Below are 19,970 nucleotides of genomic sequence, written 5' to 3'. Positions count from 1 at the left end.
CGGTGCTGGCTGCTTTCTTACCGGTAGTGCCTTGAAGATGGCTGTCGGGGACATTCGCGCTGTTCAGATCTATCGAAGACGTGTTCAGGTACTGCTGGACAGAGCGACGAAAGTGAAGCAGGGCTCCGAAATAGAACCGCCGATAACAGAGTCTGATTTGGGAGATGCAATCAACGAAGTTGATGACGGCGAAGAAGAGGCGTTAAAGAACCAGAGTTCCCAGCCGGCTTATGCAGCAGTAGAGACAGCTTTCCGCGAGAAGTTTTATCACTTACTGGTTGGTTGGATTATCAACCTTTTCTGCAGAATCTGAGCTAATTCTTAATTTGCGATCCAAGGCCACGACGTCTATAAACAAGCCCGAGTTTGTTCACATGTGGAATCTACTTGATGTCGTGTCTATATTCTCCGACAATGGTAGAATCCCAGTGGAGCTCGCTGTCTCGTTCCACGCTGACACCTTACCCTTTAGAGCGATGCGAACCCGGTCTTATTTTCTGGCTCATAGAGGAGCTACTCGATAGTCAAACCATCGACGGCTGCCGTAAAGTATTCGACTATTTAGAATCCAGGCGGGAACGTAATACGGCTGTAAGTTTAGTGGATATGCGTCATTGTCTTTGAAGATGGATCTCCTAATTTGGAGCAGAAACATTTCAAGCAGAAGAGCTTAATTATTCTCCGTTCATGCAATGAATTGCTGCGACGACTCTCACGAGCGGAAGATACGGTATTCTGCGGACGGGTGTTCATTTTTCTCTTTCAATCATTTCCTTTGGGAGACAAGAGCTCGGTTAATTTGCGAGGAGAATATCATACAGAAAACGTTACAACATTTGACGAACCGCCAAAACACATCGCTGCCAATGAAGGCGCCGACGATGTAGAGATGAAAGATGCAGAAGCGCAAAAGCCTTCAGACAACTCATCAAAAACGGACGCAGCTTCTCAAGGAGGTTCTGTCTCCGCCGAAATCGATGGTCAGCGATCACAGCAATCGACCGATCACCAAGCTGAAGATACATCGATTGATATGGACGCTTTATATCCGGTATTCTGGGGATTACAAGCGAACTTTTCGGCTCCTACGCGGCTTTTTGATCACGAGCATTTTGCTTCTTTCAAAAAGGGGCTCGAATCCACCATTTCAAGTTTCCAAAAGGTTAGCATTGACTTGGAAAAGCGCGGTATGACAAAGGGCTCAGAAGAAACATCACGGCGTGGGCTGAAGCGGAAGCGGGGTGAAACCGGGCCTGAAACCGCAAATACATTCAACCCAAAATATCTCACGAGCCGGGACTTGTTCGAATTAGAGGTATGCTCTTTAATATCTACTGGTATTACTTTTTTGATTGATGTGCTTACCTAAATTTAGGTTAACGACGTCGCATTTCGAAGACATATACTTGTCCAGTCGCTTATTCTTCTCGATTTCCTAATTTCTCTCTCACCGAAGGCGAAAGCCAAACTTGCGGATGCTACAAATAAATCAGTTCTCTATGGCTATGTGCTTAGCGACGAAGATGTGAGTAGAAAAGCCATTTTCAGATTTTAGCTGCTTACACATAATCTCTATAGGCGAAATGGGCAAATCAAATGAAGTCCTCCATCGCGAGCTACCTGCAGCAAGGTCTCGATGGGAAGTTCTATTATCGCATGGTAGATACCGTCCTGACGAGAGATAAAAACTGGGTCCGTTGGAAGGCCGAAGGATGCCCACCTATTGAGAAACCCCCAATTCAAATTCAAGACTATCTAGATACCCAGTCCTCTACTACCAAATTAACTACAAATAAACGGCTCCGGGCGACGCCACTTGGCTCCTTGGACCTTAAATTCTTGTCGGAAGAAGCAAATTTAGGCAATCTTGATCGCCTCATGGAGCCTGGCAGGTAAATTTCCAGGGAGAATGGGCCGAGTCCACAGGTAATGATGCTAATTGGGTATTAGGTTTAGAAATCCAGGGGCCGAGTCATACATGCGGGGTATCACGGACGATGAATTCAATCTCGACATGGCTCAAAACAGTGACGAAAAAGAAGAAGCTGCAAAAGCAAAAGCAAGCAAGATATGGAGAGTCTTACGGCTGTCCTCGCGCAGCAAGTTGAATCGGTTCGATAAAATCGAAGACGGCAGAAATTTGAAGGTCCTTTTTGAAAATCCGCCTCCTCCGGAGAAGGCGGTTGCGGAAGCGGAAGATGGAGCTGATGGTCATAAAGACGACTCGGTAAAGAATCCGCCAACCAAGGAGAATGATGCTCTTACGGAGTGAGATCCCCTTTCTCTCCGTAACGTCGATCATTCAACAAGTTGAGAGTGCTAAGCTCTGGATGTGAGCCTCAGCCATTTGCTATATGATGCCAACCCTAAGCCAGGGCCGAGATCTTAATACGTTTCCTAGGAAAGGAGCACAAAAGTGTTGAAGATTGCCCCGTTAAAACCGCTGTATGAATAAAAATACAGATTTCGCCACGATCGTTGACCCTCACCCCAAGTGTGCGGTCCGATTTGAGCATTCTTTGGGAGATCATCCGTGAAAGTCCAGAGTACTCCTTTCTAGAGCTCTGAATTTCCGTTGATGATTAACGTGGGATTTTTTTTACTAGTGTCTACTGGGGAAATAACGACGTTTATGCGTCGATCAGAGGATCTACTGTACGAAATTGGTGCTGGTACGGTGCAATCATGCAAGGAATGCTGTCTGATTACTGGAAGGTTATGCAGGAACCTGGGCTTGAGATTCCCTGCGTTATGGAAATGCTTTTGAGTTTCAATTGCAAAATTTCCAGCGACCGCTTTCGGCTCTCTCTGTCAATCTCCGGGCCTTCATCTCTGCATCTTGCAGCACCATGAAAAATCGGATAAACCCCAGTTGCATATTTCCTTTTCTGTGAGAGACGATAATGAAGGAAGAATTGGGCTATGATCTACCCAGTTATCCGGCGAATCACCTATGGTCCGGTGGTAGTAGATCCCACTCATGTCTCGGAGCTCTGGTTTTTATGCAGTGTTGTATAGATAGGCGATACTCTCTAGTCGTTTCGCTTCCCGGTAAGGGTTAGGCAATCCGAGATATGCATCAGCTAATTCCTGAAAATATTCACCTTTTCTCGGGACATTTTCCCTTTCGGGGCGATTCAGCTTGACAGTGTGGGTAGTAGATGCAAGGGCAGATGTGTGTTTTTCCTATCACGAGGGTTAAGAATGTATGTAAACTATGATCTGGCTGAGAGAAAGGGGAAAACGCACCGACCAGCCCTGCGTGACGATGCTTTTCTTAGAAACATCCAGCATGACTTTTTGGGGCGTGTTTGGGGGTTGTTTCGAACCGCTCCACGCAGCTCGCCCAAGCCTCTGACACCCATCCCGATCGTCGAGGTTGGCAACACCTCCGAGCGTGAGCCTAACTCTGTAAGAACTGGCTAACTAACTACGAATCCCAACTTTTTTTTCTTTTCTTTTTTTTTTTCCCTCAAAAACTAACTCAAGGTTGTGGATGGTATTCCCGAAGCGTGGACGCGACTTTAATCCTTCACATATAGGGGCTCTGATGCCAGCATCGTGTCCAGTAACGACTATCCTTCATGGCCAAATGGCACCCGAAGGGCTGGCTTCGGCTGATTTCCGTGCCTTGATCAGAAAAGGCACCCATGGGAAACGTAGGAAGAAGGAATAATGTGTTCCTCTTGTGGATCAACCTCGCCCCTTGACTGTTTCTCGGCTTTGGCCCCATCGATGACAGGTGTCAGTGATGGATAGTGGCGAAGAGATCCATGCAAACAAACATCCCCTGTCAACGGACCCCGCGATTTGGTCTGAGCAACCTTTCGGGCATTAACTCCGCGCCATACACTCGCTTTCCTTGACATCACTGCATTTCTTGCCATGCGTTCCCGGGACATCGCCTAGAGGCTAGTGTGCTGGTGACTCTGCAGGGCCCCAGCTGAGGCTGGGCTCATCGCCTATCTTTTGAAGGGTTTCACACACTTTCGCCTGCGTGCCCACGCTTACTTCCTGTCCCTCTTGGCCTACACCGCGCATTCATGAGTATGCATTTGAAAAACAAACAGCCACAAGCCCCCAAAAAAGAGAGTCAAGATGCCGGTAGTGACCGATGATGCGCATTCTGACAACATCCGATACGAGAGGATAAGGCAACCCTTCCTTCCACCAGGAGACCAGGGTAGGCGATAACATGGTGACTTTGCAGAGTCAGATGAGTTCTTGCAGCCGCACAAGGCATGGTTGCCATGACAAGCAATGGGGGATCTGAGACCTAAACCGCTCTTCTGGTTGATTCCTTGCATATATCGACTGTTCCTAGAGAAGTTTCTTCCCGGCAGGAAGAGTTCTGGGGATCAAAGACCTGACCGCAAGCCGGGCTGATACTACCCTGCCCCGCACCGTTATCATGGCCCTTAGTTCCATGCTAGGTCATGGCCACATATAAGTACTTTTGACAGGGTTGAAGAACACGCCCACTGGTTGGTAGGTCATATGTTTTTTTGGTATAGATTGGCTTATCAATTCAAATATTAACAGTGAGTTCTGCGCCTCCCTTTGAGCTCTTTGTCAAGCCATTTCCCTTCTTGAAACATTTGATATTTTGACTGAACCGGTTCCTGTGAAAGTGATTCTATGAGGTCGGATATCGACTACACTAGGTGGGTACATCCTTCTCTAACTCTACCTAGATAATCCTGCGTGAGGATTTTGAAAAGGCACGCTGCCTTGCAGCTGTGAAGTTGATATTTTTAGCTCTGCATTATTATTGGCAATGGAGCCAATATCAAATTGTTTCATCCCTTTAACCCGTCTCTCTCATTTTTGTTCCATTTTAGTGATTTTTGGTGCTTAGGCTAATCGAATACAGGACTGCTACCGGATGCCATTATTTTGTCGCTACGAAATCTTCTAGTTGTGGTAGCTGATGATTATCTCACTACAAACCTGCCCTCTTACCAGTTGAAAATTGGAGCATTCAGTCTCTGTGCAGTGAAGACTTACCCGCAATAAAATGGGCACATGCGAGGCCAGCCCAGTGGACCTCTTGGGTGCCTCTACGTGCCGTGTTGAGAGTGCTAGTTGGTCACTACGTGAACAGAGCCCAATATATAGCAACTCTCGACATTACAGCAAGGTCGAAAACACTCAACAACGTCAAGCATATGCTTGGCCAGCTCCCGCTCTTGGAAGAGATTGCACTGGATCTAACGAAAGGCGCAATGGGGAACAGTCACCGTGTCATGACGAGATCCAAAGTGACGATGGGCCTCAAACTATGGGTGGCGGAATATTAGAGGAGAAGACATCGAAGAGGAAGATGAAGCGTTTCAGGTCAGCTCTTTGCATTAGGACTGTATGCATATTTTTCAATTGCTAATATGAGCATAAAACCCAGACTCACCCATAGCCAAACACGCTATCTTATGAGCGAGTTCACACGACAAGCACATCCTGACGCCGCTCATAGAGAGCGTCTTTCCCGTGAGATACCGGGGTTAAGTCCGAGACAAGTTCAGGTTTGGTTTCAAAATCGGTATGCAGCGATCCCTGTGAGCAGAAGAGGATTTACGAACTGATATTGTCGCAAAGGAGAGCCAAATTAAAGAGGTTGTCTACCGACGATAGAGAAAGGATCCTAAAATCAAGAGCAGTTCCAGAGGATTTTGACATGGCAAAAGCACTCCGTTGGCCTTACACCAACTATTCAAATACACCAGCATCTGCCGCGACACACTGTGATAATTCGCTCGGGAGAAATGACGTGCCATTGGTGATTGAAAGCATAAAGCTCTCGGGAGAAGAGTATGTCACAGCTCCGTCGAGTAGTCCGCCTACCTATGGGTACTATGCATCAGGCCCGTTGTCAGTGGCGGAAGACAACACGAGCCCCGACAACATCATTTCGAATTCCTCAGCCAACGAGCGGAAGTTACCTGTAATATCATGGACATACCCCCAGATGCCTACACCACCATCAGAATCAGCAACTGTACCTGAGTCAACGAATCCTTCGGAGGTAAGGTCGCCGTTAAACCGCAAGTGGAGTGGTGTATCCTTGGGAGGTATCTCAGCACGCCTGTCGCCCTCCAAATTATCACCTCATACTATGAACCGTAGCCTAAATACACCCATAACACCATCACACAGCTACTATGAGAAGCAGCTAGCTACTCCAGTATCAGTCGGAGGTTTCCATGAGAGATCCGGTAAGCATTCACAGAACGGGGTTCATGAACACGACCTAATTGTTTTTACAGCTTCTCAGAAGGAGGTGCAGAGCCCGATGGCCAGCACAATGCCGACCACTCCCCTTTCTGTTTCGTCGGAAGAGCAAGTCCTTCGGCCGAATTCGTACTTTGGTCTTAGCTCATTCGAAATATCTTGTCCGCAAGGGGCTTCGCCGACCATGGGCTATACGGCTTCTGGGGTTGCTTTCGAACCCAGCCCACGGTTTGTTGAAATTCCTTATTCCACTAATCCGGTGAAAGATATGTGGGATATGGGATCCTGAAATATACTAAGGGACATTGCATTCTGCTTGCATTCGAAATCCCCCACACGCGTCGACTCTTCCTGGCGAACGACTTGATGTCTTTGGGATAAAAATGATTTCTGCATGCTTCTGGGTAATACATTCAGATCTGACCATCCTATTCTGTTGATTGTATTCTAAACCTTTTTATTTTATTTTTTTTTTCTTTTTTTAATCGCCATTCCTGCCACCTTTTTTGTTGTCTTAGTACTCCGTACTCCCCATCCTTGAAACCTCCTGCCTTGCACCATCATCATTCACTCTTGTTGATACTATCTATGAAAATAAAGTTGTAGTTAGTTAGTTATTTAAACTTATTAAGACTGATCACAACACCCTTGAGACACGCCCCATTCCCGTCATACCATCAAACCTTGTTCGCCCGTCGCCCTGCGGCATGAACCACGGCTCGCTGATGGTGATCTGTGATATCAGGCCACCAACATTGTTTGCACCATTTGAAGGGTTTGCACAGATGTTTGTCGATAGTGGTGCAATGGTTCGCATTCACCAATCATCTTCCAGATATTGCCAATGAGATGACTGATGACGCAGTGAATCGCGACCAGGCAAGAACGGCGGATAGAATGGAATGAGCAGTAGTATAAAAGCTCATCAGCTGGTTGAAATCCTGTAGATTATTTTGTAATTTTCCTTATTCAAAATTTCATTGTTTAATTGTTGTTGTTGACTGATCAGTCCTGCCAGTCGCAAATATATCCAAAGCCACCGCCCTTGCATAACCACTCAATCGATCGACGACCTCCTTTTTGGCCCAAATACCTTTAAAATTCTGAAGAGATATAAACATTTGACAAGAAAAAGAATGGTTGTACCACCGCTATCTTGCTGCCACTCCTCCAAGGAGGGTTGTGTCTGCGCAGCACAGGCCAGATGCTCCTGCGGAAAGCAACACGCCCTCCACTGCAATTGCGAAAGGGCACGCACCGAAAATGATACTTCGGGCCCCAGATGTTCCTGCAGTAGGTATTCCCCATTTCCCATTCGCAGGCGCAGTCCGTGGTGTCTGACCAGTGGTCTTTTGGCTCGAATTACAGGAAGCCGCCCCGCCGGGCAGTGTACTTGCGAACGGGCAGAGACAGAGAACCATCCACCTACAGGGGAGACGTGTCCATGCGGCCGTAGAATTGCTGGTGAGTATAGTTACCCGGACCCTAGCAATGATTCATCGGTAGTGTCGTTGTTGACTAACGGTCTTGTATCCGAGCCAGACTCTTGCACCTGCGAAAAGGCTGTTGATGCCGGAAATTTCCCGGGTGAGATTGACTTCACCACACAAGCATAGACACAGATTATCGGTCTGTCCATTGATAGAATTTCAGGCTTTGCTGCTTGGGTGGGGAATGTGCTGGGTGTCAATATATAAATGGAGTTTGGAGGTTTGAACATCGGGATTCTAGGGAATGTGATTGTACGAGCATCAAAGGACAAACAGTGATTGTTATAGCATGGTTAGCAATGCGAAATATACTCAGTACTCTGTAACGGGTCTCAGATACAACTCTAAAGTTCCATCGTCAAAATATCTGTTGATTCACCGTTCGGGTGGTTGTCGGGAAGCCGCGCTGCGATTGATATGTTGGCGACCACTAAGTTCGGCTGTCGGCGACTAGCGCCGGAGATAAGAAAGTGTGTCCTGTGGTCTTGGCGCCCGGTTGATTAGCTCGCGGCGTAAGTTTATTCCGTGGAACTGGTCTCCCGTCCAGGGATCCAGCAGTGTTATTGTCGGGATAGACCGAAGAGGGTAGCAGGAAGGGCAAGGCCTCCAACGAAAGGGCGACATCTTCAACTGCAAGCGAGTCGATCTTTGAGCCAAGCTTGAAATCTTTTGCTTTGTTCGTTTTACCGCGTTTGCACTGTGTTCTTCGCTCCTCTTCTCGGAGATCCTAAATCGCTTCGCTGCTGTGGCCTTCAGGCTTCCCCTGGCTGGAGCCACTGCAACGCCAATCCCGCGGTCGATCCATTCGTCACCCTTCCCCGAAACTTGGCATCGGTGGTGATGCTCATGCTGTTCTCTCGGTGATACTCTCGGAAATATGTCAGTGTTGAGTTCCGCGTGAAGCCTAACTGGACCTGCAAAGTCCGGATAGAGCGAACGGCCAACTCGGTCGTACTAAACCGCCATAATGTCGACAACTATGCGAGGATTGGTCCAATTCATAGCCGATCTGCGGAACGCTCGAGCTCGTGAACTGGAGGAGAAGCGGATCAATAAGGAGTTGGCTAACATCAGGCAAAAGTTCAAGGATGGAAACTTGAATGGGTATCAGAAGAAGAAATATGTCTGCAAGCTCCTCTATATCTACATCCAGGGATACGATATCGATTTTGGGCATTTAGAGGCTGTTAACCTGGTATCGGCCTCTAAATACTCGGAGAAACAGATTGGATACCTGGCCGTGACGCTCTTTCTCCACGAACAACATGAACTTTTGCATTTAGTTGTCAATAGTATTCGGAAAGACTTACTCGATCATAATGAGCTAAACAATTGCCTGGCTCTCCATGCAGTTGCCAATGTGGGTGGCAGGGAGATGGGCGAGGCGTTAAGTGCCGACGTCCATCGGTTATTGATCTCTCCGTAAGCTCTATGGTCGCCTCGCGTGAGCCTTTGGCTAATATGGCGTTATAGGACATCTAAAGCGTTTGTGAAGAAGAAGGCTGCTCTTACCTTATTACGCCTCTACCGCAAGTACCCGGGCATCGTGCAGCAGGAGTGGGCAGAGCGCATCGTTTCTCTCATGGATGACCCTGATATAGGTGTTACCCTTTCCGTCACGTCCCTTGTAATGGCGCTTGTTCAAGACAGCCCCGAACAGTACAAAGGGAGCTACGTGAAAGCTGCGCAAAGGTTAAAAAGAATCGTGGTTGATAAGGATATCCCGGCCGACTATATTTATTATAAAGTACCTTGCCCATGGATACAAGTGAAATTGCTGCGTCTGCTCCAATATTATCCCCCATCGGGTACGTGAAATACCTCCTGGGCTTATTTATGGCATCTCTAATTGGATTACTACAACAGAAGATACACACGTCCGCGGCCTCATCAGACAGTCCCTTCAAGAAATCATGAACCTTGCTGTGGATATTCCAAAGAATGTACAGCAGAACAACGCGCAGAATGCAGTTCTTTTCGAAGCAATCAACCTCCTTATTCATCTCGAGAGCGAACAGGCACTTATGATGCAGATTTCAACTCGACTTGGTAAATTCATCCAGTCTCGAGAAACCAATGTGCGATATCTGGGGTTGGAAGCAATGACGCATTTCGCCGCCAGAGCGGAGACTTTGGATCCCATAAAAAAGCATCAGAACATCATCATCGGTTCTCTGCGGGACCGTGATATCAGTGTAAGACGAAAGGGGCTGGACTTATTGTACAGCATGTGTGATACGACTAATGCACGACCTATTGTGAATGAGCTCCTTAAATATCTCCAAACCGCCGACTATGCCATTCGAGAAGAGATGGTGCTTAAGATAGCTATATTGACAGAAAGATATGCCACGGACGCCCAGTGGTATGTTGATATCTCACTTAAGTTGCTCCATGTTGCAGGTGACCATGTCAGCGATGAGGTCTGGCAACGAGTCATCCAAGTCGTTACCAATAACGAAGAGCTTCAGGCATATGCTGCGCAGCATATCTTGGGATATACCAAAGGCGACTGTCACGACAGCCTAGTGAAGATCGGGGCCTATATTTTGGGTGAATTTGGTCACTTGATCGCCGATAACAAAGGCTGTTCTCCCATAGAACAGTTTCTGGCTCTTTATTCCAAAATGGCATACTCCTCAGACCACACTCGAGCCTTCATATTGTCATGCTTCGTCAAGTTTGTCAATCTATTCCCAGAGATTAAGCCTCAGCTGTTACAAGTATTCCGTGCCTACTCACATTCTCCGGACTCCGAATTGCAGCAGCGTGCTTATGAATATCTCCAACTTGCCCTATTGCCAGCCGATGATCTTCTGCGGACGGTCTGTGACGAAATGCCACCTTTTTCGGAGAGAATATCAGTGCTTCTATCCCGATTGCATCAAAAGAGTGCTGGAACCAGCGATAAGCGTACTTGGGTAGTCGGTGGAAAGGATGCCAATGCAGACGAAAAGGAATTTATGTTGACTCAGAAGTCGGGCTTAAAGCGTTCCTTCACAACTCCGGCCAACGGCATATCTGGGACCAATGGAGCATCGAAAACAGGTGCCTCAAGCGACTTATTGGGTTTGGACTTAGCAGCCTCAGACGCAACTGCGCCAAATTTGGCAAGCGCTGCACATCTTTCACCAGATTGGGATATCGGATTCAACAGACTCTTTTTTGTCGATGAGGGAGTCCTGTTTGAAGACGCCCAGATTCAAGTTGGCTTGCGGTCGGAATATCGCGGCCATCTTGGTGTCTGTAAACTGTACTTTACCAACAAGTCTTCGTTTTCTATTGGGTCTTTCACAACAACCCTCGATAACCCTTCTCCTACCGGTTTGAAGGTAGACACCAAGAGCTTACCGGAGCCGGATGTTCTTCCTGCAAGTCAAACCCAGCAGACTGTATGCTTTGAATGTCTTGGCCCCTTTACCAAGGCACCGACAATTCGAATATCATACTTGGCTGGTGCACTTCAAGCATACACTCTTCAACTACCTGTTCTCATGCACAGGTACATGGATGCGTCCGGGTTAGCCTCCGACGACTTCTTCAAACGCTGGAGGCAGATCGGAGGGGGCCCGCTTGAGTCGCAATCAACGTTTGGACTGGTCAACATTAAGAATCGAACGATAAATGAAGCATCGACCCGTCAGATCGTGGAAGGATTTAAGTGGAAGATATTACCCGGAGTCGACCCAAATCCAAAGAACATTGTTGGATGTGCTGTTTATCAGGCTGAGAGCCGAAAGACAGGATGTTTGATGAGGCTGGAGCCCAACTACGAGAAAATGGTAGGCCTGCGCCGCGACATATATGTCATTTTTTGACCTTTACTGACACCGAAGCAGATGTATCGGATAACCATTCGAGCCACACAGGAAGACGTGCCACCAGCACTGGTGAAATTAATGGAAGAAAGACTAGCGCAAGGAGTATCAAATGATGATATGTATAGATAGCATCTCGAATAGTAGGATTGTCAAACGCACCGACTATCCCGGATGACATCAGCGGCATTTCAAGGCATGGCAAGGCATCGCGCGTTCACTTTGTTCACCGTCCTTTGGGATAAGGATAATATACATTGTATATAATGCTTTTGATTAATTTGGTCTTTGAGCGTACGGGTATCGACAGTCCCTTCAATTATCCTCTTTCTTTTTCTTCCTTTTTTTTTTTTTTTTTTTTTTTTTTCCCTGATTATAGAATGCGGCAGTTCAGGGAACCACTTTTGCTTCTCCTTTTGGAGGACGAGCTCCGAAAATCGTGCTCCCCACTCTAACCTCATTGCTCCCCATGGCAATAGCACCCTCAAAGTCTTCACTCATACCCATGCTCAACTCCAGCTTCTCCTCCCCTTCCAAACCCAATTCTTGGCAAATTCTATCCCTTGTCTCTCTCAAACAGTCAAAATCTTCATTCTGAGTCTCCGGGGTTGTTGCCTTGGACCGAGCAATGGCCCCGATAGTCATTAGGCCCTCTAGCTTCAACCGTGGACACTGCTCCCTGATAAACCGGCACAATTCCACCGCCTGTGATGGCTCAACACCAGACTTACTCTCTTCTCCGGAGGTGTTCACCTGGACAAAAACACGCAATCGCTCCGGCTCCGCTCTGCCCTGTTGTTGTTGCTGCTGCTGTGCGGAGTGATTCTTTAGTCTCTCGCCCCACCCTTTGTCTAGCAGGGTCGCTTTCTTCTGTGTGTCTACACTCTCGACGGCCCAGAGACCTCTCACATCCCTCGCTAGTGTGACGCATTTGTTCGACTGTAGCCCGCCGATGAAGTGCCATCTGATTTCCGGGGGCAGGATTTTGGATTTTTCGAGGAGCTCTTGCAGGTAGTTTTCACCGAAATGAAGGTGGGATGTGGGTGGGTTGTAGAGGGCGAGGATGTCGGATGCGGGCTTGAGTTTGGAGACAGCGACGAGGCGGACAGAACTGCCGGGGACTGAGGCGGCGGAGATGCGGGAGGTCACGGAGGAGAGGTTCGCAAGCAAGGCGGAGGCGCGGGACGGAGAGGGCATGTCTGCAGATGGCTCCGGAGCAGAGGATGCGCTCATAATGAGGACTCTTGAAAGGAAGAATGCACACTAGATTATCCCTTGCAACTTATGTCGTCCCTGCGGTGAGCTACAGGGCGGATTGGCGTTCTCCGGCTGGGAGAAGCGGAACGGGAAACCCAGCGGGCTGGCGGCGGCACTTTCTGCCCAATCGGCGGTTATCTCGACGGGCCAGCCCTTATCTCCACGTGATCACACAAATGCGGCTAGCGCAAGCTGTGCGGTCACATGACGGGTTCGGGAAGAATCGCGGCGTTCAATTCCAGCCGGAAGCAGCAGTGCTGGACAGCAAACCGCTCGCGAGCAGACGGTTCGTCAAAGGCGGGCGACGCATGGGAACGACGGAGAACAGAGCAGCCCGGGCAAATCAGCACCATCTTTCGCCCTCGCTCCATGATTACACATGCGAAACCCAGAGGTGCATATGCCACACCATCCGAGTCGGTCTGGTGCGGCTGGCCACTCACGAGAGAAACCCTAATGCAGTTCCCCTTTGACGTGCAGCTATTAGATAAAACAATGCAGCACGAGGATCATTCCAAGACAGCCAAGGGCCCCCGGTCGAAGACATCCTCCATCCCACTCAGGGTATGGCCGTGCTGATTGTTTCGTAAAAGAAATGCCCGAAGGAGGGACTGGCAAACAATAGGAGGTCGAACAATGGACTCCAACATGCATAATGGGATTATTAGTTTCACCTAATAATGTCTTGATGCTTTCTTTCGTTTCTCTCTCTCTCCTTTTATTTTTTTTTTCCCCTTTCCCTTCTTCTCTTCTCCAGCTCGTGTCGTCTGTTAAGATCCCGGCTTGATTTGAATTAGTTATATGGTCTGCAGGAAACCGTTCTCTCCCCTCCACCGTTGTTGGCCATTGTCCCTCGCTTCACTGGCATTCCCTCACCTTCACTCGAGACCATTTATCTCACCAAGTCTCACCTTTACCTGGCTGACAAGTATCATTTTGTTTCAAAAACCCACAAAAAGCTTATATTAGAAAGAACCATGGATTTCTCCCGTTGATGGCAATGCTGTCATTACTCTTTGACTTTTGTCCCATCGATTTCGAGAGCTCCGTCACCATCAAGTCTATCCAAAACCCTCTATTTGCCTTTGTTATCAATCACCCATCGCAGTATACCCTCTAATTAGGGCGTTGTCTTGCCTTGGGACATCTGCCAATAAGATAATTAATCACCTTTCGAAATGGGCTCGACTCCTACACCCTCCCGAGAATCTATTTCGCGAAGCCGAATTCTCCGTACCACCACCACCAGCAGCGTCCATCGGCGAGGCGATTCCGATATTCAAACAACATGCAACTCACAAGGTCCGCCGAGGCTAGGTGTGCCCGATTGGTTTACAAAAGACGATGATCCGAGGACATCCACGAGTACATATGCCTCGACGATACCCTGTCGCGAAGAATTGAAGAAGAAAATCCACACAGAGCTCGTCCGCGACAGATACGAGGCATTTCCAGCTGAAGCGATCGCTTCAAATCCGACCAGCTTTGGCAGATTGTTCCCCTCGTGTAGAAAGCTTATGGTCAGCCACGACGATACGACCCGCGACGGTAACCTGAATCTACGCGTTTCCACGCTTGTGACTGAGACTCGAGGGCGGCAATGCGAAGTTATTCTTTTCCACCTGCGAATGCTTGACTTGCAGGAGAGGAAATTCTCGTTCAGACGATACTGTCGTCAATCTGGCAGAGAAGTGTGTCATTCCGCGAGAAAGTACCGAGAGTGTGCCAACGAAAAGCGATACACAGCGTTCTCCTGGGCCAATTTTTCGCCGTTTCGCCCAAAGTCGAAGTCTCAGCAGACAAACCTCAATCATCTCAGAAGGCAAGATTCGGGCTATAAATCAGGAACGGAGGAAGACGAGTTATCTGAGAAGAACGGGTTCCCCGAAAGGGATGCGCCACCCTCGCAAAATGAACCATCTCCAACAAACACGATAAAGCTAGAGTTTTCCAATTATGCTCATGTGGATGTCCAGAGACGTGGTTCGAAAATTTCCAAACGCTACGATTACGAATACTGGAGTACAAAATATCAGTGGAGGAGGTCAATTCGGCATCACGGCGGTTCCGAGGAGCTATCCTACCATCTGTATGATCTCAGTAAGCCGAAGCCCGTCGCACATATTGTCCCAGAGGCATTGGCTCCCATGGAAGCGTTTGACGAAGAGTCCAAGGGGGGTTGGGTACCGCCATCGTCGATATGGATCAGTGACGCGGCAATATTTGGCAAAATGAGCGATATCGCTGAGTGGGTTCTCCCTGCAACACATCTGGAACGGCATGTTTCAAGTTACTGACAACTAAGCATTAGTGTTGTCATCGCTACAGGCCTGATTGCCCTGGTTGATGACAATATCAGGCGCCGCTGGCACAACAAAGAAAAGTCACGCCCGTCCTCTCCCATTGCGTCCACGTTTATCAAGAGCGTCGAGTCTCTTGTTTCGACCAAGCTTTTCGACAAGATTTTCCAAAATCGATGGTCTTCCGGCTCTCAACATATCAATTCGATTCGCCAGCTAGTTTTTCGTGGCCACGGGTCATGATAACTTCTTATTATAAAATAGCGTATTAGCAATCGGTTTTATTTTATTCGATTAATGTATTAGTGCTCGACTTGTTTGCTTGCAAGAATGATGTGGACGAGTAGCAGTACAACATGAATGCACGATTCTGACACATAGGGGGCGTTTAGTCTCTCAGCTTTTCATATTTGAGCGCGCAATTGCATACCTACAGCACATGTGTTATGATATTTCTGAACGATGCACATAGCCGGTTTTGGTCTTACATGAATTTTTAATATCGTGTCCTGCACACACCCCAGTCGTTGCAGTTGCCATTAGGCTACCGTTTCTCCTATTCGAGCCAAATCTTTTATTCCCTGTTCGTCATTGTTCTGGCACTCGCATTTGGAAGAGACCTTTTTCTTTTTTTTTTTTTTTTTTTTTTTTTTTTCCGCGCACTCAGATGATCTCCGGGACTGATGGAATGGGCAGCATTGAGCATGTATCATAACAAGCAGCAACGAACAGTCAAAATTATCTAACTAATAGCGTGGATTGCATACTTTCGGGCGCAGATTTGAATACTTGCAGCCACGGTGCGGTTCGCGGGTCGATTTTGAATTTAGTTGAATGTGCCCCTGCATACTTACCAGGTATCCGGATGACACATGAGTGATGATGCTTCTGCCGGAGCAGAGAAGAGTGTTTTTCTTTTTCCTCACAGTTAGAGTATGATGGTGAAAGGGCATGGCTTTCGAAAGAGCCGGCCTTACTCGCCGCTAGCTGGTTAAGTTCTCGAGAAAGTATCGCCTGGTCTTAACTTTATGACGCCGCCAATTGAGGTGTTCACACCGTGTTCAGGCGGCTAAGCAGACGATTTTCGAAACACGGTGTTTCTTGCCTAATATTTTAATTTTAGACGGTTTGCGGTCACTTGCTTGACTAGAATTTCCCTTAATCACGTACTTTTCTCCCTGGAGTTCGTGTGGGATGAACAGCTGCACGTATGAATGCCCAACATAGAGCGAAAGCTCCGTGAGGGCGAAAAAAAAAAAATTGAAAAAAAACTGAAAAACCAGCGAATCATGTCTGCAAGAAAATCGGATGTCCCCTGTTGGACCATCCACTTTTATCCCAGCGCATCCCTGCTGGTGCCGCGTCTGTCTGCACGTCGGCCTTGCTGGAAGGACATGGGATTCAAGACGACCGACGGCCGCCCTTCTTGCTGCTGACTTTTCTGGGGAGCTCCACTGGCTGGTCGTCTATTTCTGTCTTTACAGCATTTCGAGAGCTTTTCCCCAGGTCTGCCGATCGGGGATCAACCCAGGAGACCTGCGGCCCTTCAGCTGCTTGACCCCTCCATGAAGGGCAGCAATTTTGTCTCCCACTCGTCTATGCCTCATCTTTTCACTCGTATGCTCGCTTTTTTGTATTTTCTTTCGGGTTCTCGCCTGTCTGCCAATTGATGAGCTGGCAACGCTCTGCTGGGCCCTTCGCAAGAGATCTCCGCTGCCCAACCTGCTCTCCCTCTCTCCACAACACATCACCCTGGCTTGGTCCAATTTTTTTTCTCTCTCTCTCATGACAATTAACCGGGCCGATTAACGCGATTCGATCTCGCCTTCGCCTAAGAGAGAGAAAAAGAGAGGGAAAAAAAAAGAATAAGAAAAAGAAAAAGGGAACTAGGGCAAAACCCCTCGCAGTTGACCCTCCGATTCGCACCGGGGCTGGCTATATCATACTGCGTCCGACTTTGGCCCATTTGCTTTACCCCTCCACCTTCAATCGTGCTCTGGTGGGGTAGAGATGATGCCTCTTCACCAATCATTCCTTTTCCGCGCCCCCTTTTCCCGCTGAGGTTGTTTTCCTTTCGTTCCGGAGGATATGCAGGCCTACATTTGCAGGGTTGTTTTGTTCACCCATTTAGCTTGTCATGTTCTCCCAAAAGATCTAATGGGAGTGCAGCGGGCCGACCCATCATCCTCCTGGCACCTTGTCGAGGATGGGGGTTAGCCCAACTGCAACGCACGGAGAGTTGCAAATGGCTTGTGCTGCGTGTGTGTGTGGAGGACAACTATGACATATTTGCCCATCCTGATTTCTTTTCTTTCCTGCATAATGTCCGGCTCATTATTAGGACGCTGGCCAGAACCACTCCAGTGGCGTGGATTCAAACGCGAATCCTCAAAGAACCTCTCACGTCGAGTGATATAAACGGCTTTACCTTAGCTCTACCGCTCCCGTCTCGATTCTTATAATATCCGCAGTGCTCCCTCCTTCTGTCGCCGATCGCATTGATTTCTCTTCTACAAAAGGAGGAAACCAAACGCGGATACCTAGCTTCCCCGACGTCACAACCCAGTGATACCCCTCATCCCACTGTCTTTCGGTAAGCTCCTTGGGATAATTGAAAGGTGTTGCAAGATATCTGATCCATCATGACCAGCTTGCACAGATTTCAGCCAAAGCCCCCTTGTGAAAAATGGCCGCTGCTACCGTTAACGGAGTGACCCGCCCCACATGGCAGGAAAAACTTCAAGGTTCGAGCTCTCCTCAGCCGTTTCAATGCTAAGAACAGCATCTTGTTAACATGCGCGATAGATTATTGCAAGCTGTCACAGCTGCCGGAGCCGGTTTTCAGCCTCGTATCGGACCGCCGAGGTATCTCATTCCATTATCCTTATGTTCAAACTTGGTTCACTTTCCCCGCCGCTCCTTGAGAAACAATTCTCCATCTACGTTTTCTTCTCGCAATGGGAACATTAGTGAAGGAATACGATGGCTAGCGCCCTTAGCTTAAGTTCGGAGAAGCATGATGTTGACATAAAGCCGTTCTGTCTTCCAGGAGGTCGAACCGCCTGGTCGAGTAGTGTGACCATCCAGGGTACGAACTTCGCTGCTCGCTATTTCTACGACGGCCAATACCTCCACAATGCCAAAGAAGACGCCGCCGAAGTTGCGCTCACGTGTCTGAACTCGCAATTGTCAGCGCCGCTCTCTACCACCCTGCCAGGACAGCTTTACACTCAAAACCAACAGGGGAACACACACAGCCGATCCAACCGGCCTTCCTAGTTGCAAGGCACCGTCGCCTTGACACGGCTTCTTCTAGTACAAACTACGTCCCACCACCGCATTTCTTTCGTGATTACGTCTCGGCGAGATATCGTCATTACAGCTCCATTACCTTTCCATAACTTCCTCCCCGATGATCGATTTTCTAGACATATCACCATGACGTCTCGTCGCGGCGTAACTTCACATGTACCTCCCTCTATCCTTTTCTTCCTCTTCTTCCTCTCTCCTCTTTTGGCTAGATTTTTAGGGCAGCCTGTACGTTTGACACGGCAGAAATGGGCTTTTTTTTTGTACTTCACAGTTTGAAAAGAGCGGCGGATTTCTTTGATCATTGGGAAAGGAATAGGGCAACCTTTTTTTTTTTTTTTCTTATTTTTCTATTTTACAGAATATCGTGGAGGCATCTTGGTTACCGTTTCTCATCGATTTGCAGCATTTTTATTTCTTCGCATTTTATGAGCTAGTTTGATATTCAGCTACATTGGGAAATTGGGTTTTGGAGGCGATTCCGCCAGCTTTTGGCCTTATATCGATGGATTGATCACGGTGTTGCCATATTAGATATTCGATATTCGAAAATATTTTGGGCGACATGGTGGGCTGCTGCACTGACATCAATGTTCAGCTGGACCTCGGGTAGTTATAGGCAGTTATTTCTCGACCACTTCATGCCCTCTTTTTTTTTTTTTTTTTTTTTTTTTTTTTTCTTATTACATATATTTCTCAGGCTGAATAACTGTTGCATATCCGTACGTTACCTCCAGAACCCAATTAGTTTTGCCAGGATTGAATGGAATGGACGTCAGCTCACGGCCTTGCATACGCAATGTAATACTACCTTCGAGAGGCACATACCGCCTAAGGAGGGTGAGGTTTGAGTGTTCGCCGGACTCGCGAGCGTGCGTTGGTCGTCCATCTCGCTCATCAATACTCTGCCGCCGAGCCCAGTAGCCCTCTTTTTTTTTTTCTGGGAAACTTGGAAAGCCCCGAATGCCGGGCCTAGCCGTGGTTGTGGTAGCCAGGTTCCGGCAGCCAGCTGTCCATGGGGGCGTCGGTGCTGTGGATTGGCTGCACGAGGGTTGACGGGCTATCCGGTTCAATTGGGACGCCCATCGTTGATTACATACTTATAGCCTTGCCCGTGCTGTGCAGTCCAGCAAATATATAACTTGTTGAGAGAGCCCTTTTGCCCGGGCCATGGCGTTGCGCGCTCTTCTTTTCCCGCCGCTCTGCCGCGTTCGTCGCCGTCCTGCTGTGTCTGTGCTGAGCCAATTAGGACACCTGACAATGCTGCGGGACCCGCAGGGAGCCGACCCCACGATCCACCGAACGAACCATCAGGGCAGCGAGACCGGAACAACCCCCAACAAGGCCTCGCTCGCCCGTCACCTCACTTCACGCTGGCTCCCTCGGTCATGGAGACCGATACCGACCCATCCTGGCCAGCACCCAATCCAGCCTCACGGAAACCCTATCATTGCGCAACGGAGCCGCGAACTATTATTATTTCTAGGCGGTTAGACAAGGAGTCCGAAGAGGGAGGGAAACAGGAAAAGGACCGACCAACGAAAAATAATAATAGCTATCGGGCCAAA

At 48.3% G+C, this 19,970-nt stretch overlaps 9 protein-coding genes across 9 annotated transcripts; 7 read left to right on the top strand and 2 right to left on the bottom strand.

The window, feature by feature from the left end:
• Positions 1–20: 20 nt before the first annotated feature.
• Positions 21–2,272, top strand: CIMG_08634 (nuclear matrix protein; the record flags this gene model as incomplete). The annotated part of the gene is made up of 7 exons (XM_001241470.2): positions 21–277; positions 339–417; positions 473–591; positions 650–1,315; positions 1,376–1,525; positions 1,579–1,892; positions 1,951–2,272. Exons 1-7 carry the CDS (start codon positions 38–40, stop codon positions 2,270–2,272), a joined length of 1,890 nt encoding a protein of 629 aa, XP_001241471.1. The 5' UTR covers positions 21–37.
• Positions 2,273–3,000: 728 nt separating this feature from the next.
• Positions 3,001–3,869, bottom strand: CIMG_08635 (uncharacterized protein; the record flags this gene model as incomplete). The annotated part of the gene is made up of 3 exons (XM_001241471.2): positions 3,001–3,186; positions 3,250–3,409; positions 3,649–3,869. The coding sequence occupies 3 exons, from the start codon at positions 3,867–3,869 to the stop codon at positions 3,001–3,003; spliced, it is 567 nt and encodes a 188-aa protein (XP_001241472.2).
• A 151-nt stretch (positions 3,870–4,020) lies between these two features.
• Positions 4,021–6,517, top strand: CIMG_08636 (uncharacterized protein; the record flags this gene model as incomplete). Its single annotated transcript, XM_001241472.2, has 6 exons — positions 4,021–4,541; positions 4,632–4,664; positions 4,874–5,337; positions 5,402–5,539; positions 5,596–6,212; positions 6,264–6,517. The coding sequence occupies exons 3-6, from the start codon at positions 5,018–5,020 to the stop codon at positions 6,515–6,517; spliced, it is 1,329 nt and encodes a 442-aa protein (XP_001241473.1). The 5' UTR covers positions 4,021–4,541; positions 4,632–4,664; positions 4,874–5,017.
• Positions 6,518–7,491: 974 nt separating this feature from the next.
• CIMG_08637 (copper resistance protein Crd2) lies at positions 7,492–7,925 on the top strand (the record flags this gene model as incomplete). The annotated part of the gene is made up of 3 exons (XM_001241473.2): positions 7,492–7,521; positions 7,597–7,692; positions 7,851–7,925. 3 exons carry the CDS (start codon positions 7,492–7,494, stop codon positions 7,923–7,925), a joined length of 201 nt encoding a protein of 66 aa, XP_001241474.2.
• Positions 7,926–8,270: 345 nt separating this feature from the next.
• CIMG_08638 (AP-2 adaptor complex subunit alpha) lies at positions 8,271–11,839 on the top strand. Its single transcript, XM_001241474.2, has 4 exons — positions 8,271–9,140; positions 9,192–9,526; positions 9,585–11,500; positions 11,558–11,839. Exons 1-4 carry the CDS (start codon positions 8,686–8,688, stop codon positions 11,666–11,668), a joined length of 2,817 nt encoding a protein of 938 aa, XP_001241475.1. The 5' UTR covers positions 8,271–8,685; the 3' UTR covers positions 11,669–11,839.
• An 87-nt stretch (positions 11,840–11,926) lies between these two features.
• On the bottom strand, positions 11,927–12,769 carry CIMG_08639 (YggS family pyridoxal phosphate enzyme; the record flags this gene model as incomplete). Its single annotated transcript, XM_001241475.2, has 1 exon — positions 11,927–12,769. One exon carries the CDS (start codon positions 12,767–12,769, stop codon positions 11,927–11,929), a length of 843 nt encoding a protein of 280 aa, XP_001241476.2.
• A 787-nt stretch (positions 12,770–13,556) lies between these two features.
• CIMG_08641 (uncharacterized protein) lies at positions 13,557–15,336 on the top strand (the record flags this gene model as incomplete). The annotated part of the gene is made up of 2 exons (XM_001241477.2): positions 13,557–15,041; positions 15,105–15,336. Exons 1-2 carry the CDS (start codon positions 13,972–13,974, stop codon positions 15,334–15,336), a joined length of 1,302 nt encoding a protein of 433 aa, XP_001241478.1. The 5' UTR covers positions 13,557–13,971.
• Positions 15,337–17,620: 2,284 nt separating this feature from the next.
• Positions 17,621–18,876, top strand: CIMG_08642 (uncharacterized protein). The gene is made up of 4 exons (XM_001241478.2): positions 17,621–17,686; positions 17,744–17,837; positions 17,899–17,958; positions 18,143–18,876. The coding sequence occupies exons 2-4, from the start codon at positions 17,780–17,782 to the stop codon at positions 18,370–18,372; spliced, it is 348 nt and encodes a 115-aa protein (XP_001241479.1). The 5' UTR covers positions 17,621–17,686; positions 17,744–17,779; the 3' UTR covers positions 18,373–18,876.
• Positions 18,877–19,572: 696 nt separating this feature from the next.
• Positions 19,573–19,896, top strand: CIMG_13183 (uncharacterized protein; the record flags this gene model as incomplete). Its single annotated transcript, XM_001241479.2, has 1 exon — positions 19,573–19,896. The coding sequence occupies one exon, from the start codon at positions 19,573–19,575 to the stop codon at positions 19,894–19,896; it is 324 nt and encodes a 107-aa protein (XP_001241480.2).
• Positions 19,897–19,970: the final 74 nt, after the last annotated feature.

The sequence above is a fragment of the Coccidioides immitis genome (assembly GCF_000149335.2).
Source record: "Coccidioides immitis RS genomic scaffold supercont3.3, whole genome shotgun sequence".
NCBI lineage: Eukaryota > Fungi > Ascomycota > Eurotiomycetes > Onygenales > Onygenaceae > Coccidioides > Coccidioides immitis.
Note: the sequence above shows the minus strand (reverse complement) of the source record. Positions and strands in the feature narration are given on the sequence as shown.

Coding starts and splice junctions, on each gene's coding strand:
- CIMG_08638 (XM_001241474.2), top strand. CDS start 8,686: ATGTCGACAACTATGCGAGGATTGGTCCAATTCATAGCCGATCTGCGG. Junction 9,527..9,584: donor CCAATATTATCCCCCATCGG/GTACGTGAAATA, acceptor TTACTACAACAG/AAGATACACACGTCCGCGGC. Junction 11,501..11,557: donor AGCCCAACTACGAGAAAATG/GTAGGCCTGCGC, acceptor ACACCGAAGCAG/ATGTATCGGATAACCATTCG.
- CIMG_08642 (XM_001241478.2), top strand. CDS start 17,780: ATGGCCGCTGCTACCGTTAACGGAGTGACCCGCCCCACATGGCAGGAA. Junction 17,838..17,898: donor ATGGCAGGAAAAACTTCAAG/GTTCGAGCTCTC, acceptor CATGCGCGATAG/ATTATTGCAAGCTGTCACAG. Junction 17,959..18,142: donor CCTCGTATCGGACCGCCGAG/GTATCTCATTCC, acceptor TCTGTCTTCCAG/GAGGTCGAACCGCCTGGTCG.